Raw genomic sequence first — 5966 nt, forward strand, 5'->3', positions numbered from 1 at the left:
GCCGAGAGTCAATCTGGCTGGAAGCCCGAGTCATCAAATAACTCAGTCTCAAACGGTGAGCTCAGGCAAGTGGCGACCGCCTGTTCTAAGTCAGCCTTACCCGGGTACGGCGGATCTCTGCCCGGGTGGACCTGTCCTTTCTCCGCAGCTCGTGGGATTTAACATGGAGAACTTAACAAATACTAATCAAAAAGACTGCACAAGACGAGAGCCCGACACTCTTATAAAGTCGGAAGTCGTAACCAACGACGAAAGAAAGAGCAAGATCACGGCTCTGACTACCCCAGTCCACGTGACGTCGACCCCTGCCAAGGCCAGCAAACAACGCAGCCGGCTAAGCCCAACTCGCCATAGCGACAAGCCCAAGCCTCCCACCAGCGTAGGTGTGGCTAACCAGCCACTCCAACCTGAGGGGAGCGCCAAAGCCGGTCTCGTGGTGAGTACCAGAGCAAAGGAGTTTAAGAGGGTACCACCTAACCAGGCAGGTCCTTTTGAAAGAAAGAAGGCTTCCAGGATCCTCAAACGGCTGGCCACCAATCCGATACGTGAGGATCAGACTTCGAAATTGGATTACCAGAAAATCCAGGAGGACATAGCCTGGGCGAAGGCAGTTATCCCAGATTTCGACATCGCTATGACTACCAGCAACAAGCGAGAGAGGTCGATGGAGTCAGCTCAACCAGCGAGCAAGAAGGCCAAAGTAACCAACCGCGGCACATGGTCGAGATCCTTTGCGGAAGTGGTAAAGGATCGGAAGATCATTGGAGTCATCGACCAGAGCGATGAAGGCGGAAGGATCCCAAGAAACCATTGGGGTCTGGTTAGACGGGCCCTTGCGACAGTGGCCTTGAAAGTGCTGGACGAAAACCCAGGACCGCCACCCGATTGCACAGATGCAGGGTGGTACCAGGGCAACGTAAAGTTGATCGCCTGCGAAGACGAGAGATCGGCAGCACTCTACAAGGCTGCAATTGACAAAGTCGGCGAGGTCTACCCCGGGGCCAAGCTGGCAGTTTGTGAGGCTGCAGACATCCCGTCTCGACCGAGAGCGAGGGTGTGGCTGCCGTCGGAACCATCGGAACCAGAGGCTATACTCAGCCTGCTGACCAGGTTCAACCCAAAACTTCCAACAGACGGTTGGAAGGTGGTCAAGGTGGAGAAAACCGAGCGAGTCACCATGAGCGTGGTTATCCTCCTAAACCAGGCCTGCTTGGAACCCCTCGCAGCCCAACAGCACAGAGTGAACTACGGGTTCGACAAGGTGCAGCTTCGTATTTATGACACCGATAAAACAGCGGCAGACAACCTGGCTGCCTGCGCGTCGTACGAACCCCCGAGCGACGACGAACCAGATCACGAGGAGGCCACCCTCACCGGCTACGTGTCAACCGACTCGGAGCTGACGGAGAGCCTGAAACAGCTGTGTACCCAGGACACAACCCGACCAGGGCGCTCTGTCCTCCAGGACATAGCGGAGGAAGCGGAGGGTACCCAGCCCGACCCCAGTCCCAAAGATGGTGCAGTTTCTGCAAATTAATCTGCACCACAGCAAGGCAGCATCCGCTGCCCTCCTCACCCGCCTGGCAACAGGCAACATAGACGTAGTCCTCATTCAAGAGCCATGGATTGTTGGTAACAACATCTGTGGCCTATCAACCCCCCTATACAAGCTATTTTACACCAAGGACAAGGGTAAAACCAGAACCTGCATTCTTACAAAAACACACTTTAACACATTTCTTATTCCACAGTTTAGCGAAGGCGACCTTACCACGGTCAGACTGGAGCTAAACGAACACACCCATCACACCATAGCATCATTCTATCTGGCTCACGACTACGGAGGGCCACTACCAAACACCACTACACAAGAACTCATACGCACTCACTCATCTAAGGAACTCATCCTGGGTGGGGACGCTAACTCACACCACACACAATGGGGAAGTACAAACACCAACGAAAGGGGTGAGTTACTCTACGACTATCTCCTTCAATCAAATCTATTCATCTGCAACAAAGGTAATGACCCAACTTTCATCACTAGAAACAGGAGGGAAGTACTAGACATTACTCTAATATCTGATCCCTTACTTAACCAGCTAGACGCGTGGAAGGTGGGGATCGAACACTCATTCTCGGACCACCGATACATAGAATTAACAATAAGTCTAGAACATCCTCCCGCCGAGAACATAACTAATCTAAGATTAACCAACTGGGGATACTATAAAAATCTCCCCAACAGGAACATACCCGCTCCTCCGACACACATACGCAACCGTCAAGAATTAGATAGCCTAGTTAACACTTTTATTGATATCTGCGGTGAGGCCTTAAAAAGGGCTTGCCTAAGCAGAACAGTTAAAACAAAGCACAAACCCCCTTGGTGGAACGCAACCCTGGCGAACCTTAAAAGAGAGTGTAGAACTTACTTCAATAAAGCTAAATACAACAATAGCGAATCCTCCTGGAATCTATATCATTCAAAACTAAGCCTATACAAAAAGGAAATAAGAATATCAAAGTGAAGAGCCTGGGCTAACTTCTGCAGTAGCATAGAATCTACTGCGGAGGCATCCAGACTCAGAAGAATTCTAGCTAAAGCTCCAGCTACCATTGGCTATCTTAAAACCAATGCTGATGGCTGGACGGAAAACAGTCAGGAAACCCTTGAACTACTGTTAGACACACACTTCCCTAACAATACCCAGGTAGTGGAGGACCTCCACATAGAGGTGAATCTAGACGACCAGAGTATTGCCAACATTTCAAACCCTGACCGCATTCAGTGGGCTGTTAACTCTTTTAAGCCCTTCAAATCACCTGGCCCAGATGGGTTCTTCCCGGCCCAGCTACAACGGACATTAGATATGTCCCTTCCCTGGCTGACAACCATCTTCCACGGCTGCCTTGCTCTAAACCATATTCCAACAAGGTGGCTGGACGTTAAGGTAATTTTTATACCGAAAGCCGGCAAGCCCTCCCACACTAACCCAAAGAACTTCCGCCCGATCAGTCTCTCTTCCTTCTTGTTGAAGACCCTGGAAAGGCTAATTGACACCATTTCAGACTAACCATCGACCATAGCCTACTCTCTGACGCACAGCATGCGTACCGTAAGGGTAGATCAACCGATACCGCCCTCCACTCTCTAGTGTACAGTATAGAACGAGGCTTCCACAATAAGGAACACTCTCTTGCAGCGTTTCTAGACATAGAAGGCGCCTTCAACAACGTCACCCCAACGGCGATCACTGGTGCTCTGACTGAACTGGGCATTGAGCGGCCCATAGTGGGACTCATACACACCATGCTAACCAGCAGGGTAGTGCACTCCACTATGGGATCGGCCCTCTCGACCAGGAATGTCAGTAGAGGAACCCCACAAGGGGGCGTACTCTCACCTCTTCTATGGGTTTTGGTGGTCAACAAACTGCTATCACTTCTAGAAGAGGCGGGCACAAAAGTGGTAGCCTACGCGGATGACGTGGTTATCCTACTGCAGGGCAAATTCCCGCAAACCCTTTGTAATCTAATGGAGACAGCCCTATCCACCCTTTCCCGGTGGACGGCTGGCTGTGGACTGGGAGTTAACCCGGAAAAGACCGAACTAGTTCTCTTTACAAGGAAGTACAAGGTACCAATTCTAGTTCCCCCAAAACTACACCAAACGCGCCTAACCTTTAGCAACCAAGCAAAGTACCTAGGTGCCATCCTTGACAAAAAGCTCCTCTGGACTGATAACATCCTAGATCGCACACGCAAAGCGGCCATAGCCCTCTTCGCTTGTAAAAAGGCCATAGGGAGGAAGTGGGGTTTCTCCCCCATGATAGTTCACTGGCTATATACTGCAATAGTCAGGCCCATTCTCCTCTACGGAAACATCATTTGGTGGCCTTCTCTAGATAAGAACTGCAACCTCCGGATCCTTCACAAGATCCAAAGGAGCGCAGAGCTCTGCATCAGTGGGGCGCTGCGCACTACCGCCACCGAGGCACTAAACACAATTCTCGATCTCCAACCCCTGGACCTACTTGCCAAAAGCTGGGCATCTGCAACAGCGCTGAGGCTCCGTGAAGCAGCGGCATGGACAACGGGCTCCACGGGTCACTCCATTATCCTATCAAAACATTCACCCCTACCACGTTATACAGACTACGTCCCACCCATATTCAACTTCGAAAGAAGATACAAAATTCATATACCCACCCGTTCAGACTGGGACAACCTCCCACATCAATTCGTAAACGCCGTCAACATATACACTGACGGCTCCAAGTTTAACTCCCAAACAGGTGGGGGAGTCTTCTCCCCCGAACTAGACATAAAAGTCTCATTCCGCCTACCAGACCACTGTAGTGTTTTCCAAGCGGAAGTGATGGCAATTCAGGAAGCCACTACCCACCTGAACACGTCTGTACATAAAGACAGTGATATCTTCATATTCTCGGATAGTCAAGCTGCCCTCAGGGCCCTCGACTCCTACACAACGAGCTCAAAAACAATCTCTGAATGCCGCAAATCTCTTAACGAGATGGCCACTCATCAGAGAATCAACCTCATCTGGGTGCCTGGGCACCGCAACATTGAGGGCAACTGCATAGCAGACGAGCTGGCAAGACAGGGGACAACCGCCGATATCCTTCGTGATAAGGACACGGTAGGGATGCCCATGGCTACCTGCAAGCTCCTTCTCAGGCAGAGATTGTATACTCTTTCCAACAACCGTTGGAACTCAATCTCAACATGCCACAATTCTAGACTCACATGGCCAAACTATAACACGAAAAGAACAAAAACTCTCCTACAATGTAGTAGGGAGGACATCTCCACTCTCCTAAATGCCCTCACGGGCCACTGTCTTATAGGGACTCATGCGATAAGGCTGGGACTAAGTAACCACGACTTCTGCCGCAGCTGCAAAGAGATAGACGAAGAGGAGAGCATCGAACACCTCCTATGCTTCTGCCCAGCGCATAACCTAAAGCGCTTTCAAACCCTAGGTAGCTACACACTTCCGAACCTTGCGGCCATTCAGGACGTAAGCATTCAAAAACTACTATGTTTCTTAAGAAGAACAGAATACTTCGCGAAGGCAGAAAACCCATGAGCTAGGGAAACGGATCTTTCAGAGATCATGTGGTATCACAAGGGGCCCATTGTGGCCTAAGTTAGGGGACTAATATTTAGTCTCCAACCACTCCTACCTAACCTAACCTATGATTTATTAAATTTTATATTTATTTATTTATTTATATCCTAGCGCTACAAGTGCACACTTATAATTATCGCGCTAGTCACATTGAGTTGATATTTTATATTATTATTATTTTTAAGTTATTAAAACAATTTCTCTCGCTCTTAATTAATATTATTGACTAACATCAAATTTTCGTAGTTTCTTAGTTACAATTATTATTGTTTTTAAAATATATATATTTTTATTTTTTTATTTTTGTTTGGTTTTTTTTTTTCTTTTTTTTTTTTTTTTTTTAATTTAATTTTTATACTTATGTGTACTGGTATTTTAAAAGATCTTTAACTTTATTGTAAAATTGAGTTGAGATAGACAATGTTACGGAAATTGAATTGATCTAATTATGTTAAGAATGAAGTTGAAACTGATTTGAATTATGTAATAAATTGAATGAAAATAATTCTTTGAAATATCTAGAGAGTCTTTGAATCCTGAAGTATTGTCACTTATGTGGTTGAGTTAAGACATCACATGAGGACGGGAATTTTGTCAGGAAGGCCGTGTCGCATAATGAACGTATTTTGAGCACTGTACGTGTCTGTCACATTATGAACATAGTTTGACCACTGTGCTTGCAAGAAGTTGCTGCGCAATGAGTTTGGTATATTGTGAGATCCTTCTTAGAACATGTCTACGACGTAGAATTTGACTACGGCGTAAAATATGGTTGGCGCCTAAAAACGAGTGAGGCGGCGGCGTTGTCGCG

The 5966-nt window shown here is 47.8% G+C and overlaps 1 protein-coding gene across 1 annotated transcript; it reads left to right on the top strand.

Annotated features, from left to right (window-relative positions):
• Positions 1 to 612: 612 nt before the first annotated feature.
• LOC139353117 (uncharacterized) lies at positions 613 to 2022 on the top strand. The gene is made up of 2 exons (XM_070996412.1): positions 613 to 1692; positions 1752 to 2022. Exon 1 carries the CDS (start codon positions 635 to 637, stop codon positions 1535 to 1537), a length of 903 nt encoding a protein of 300 aa, XP_070852513.1. The 5' UTR covers positions 613 to 634; the 3' UTR covers positions 1538 to 1692; positions 1752 to 2022.
• Positions 2023 to 5966: the final 3944 nt, after the last annotated feature.

The sequence above is a fragment of the Drosophila suzukii genome, chromosome 3 (genome assembly GCF_043229965.1).
Source record: "Drosophila suzukii chromosome 3, CBGP_Dsuzu_IsoJpt1.0, whole genome shotgun sequence".
In the NCBI taxonomy this organism is placed as follows: domain Eukaryota; kingdom Metazoa; phylum Arthropoda; class Insecta; order Diptera; family Drosophilidae; genus Drosophila; species Drosophila suzukii.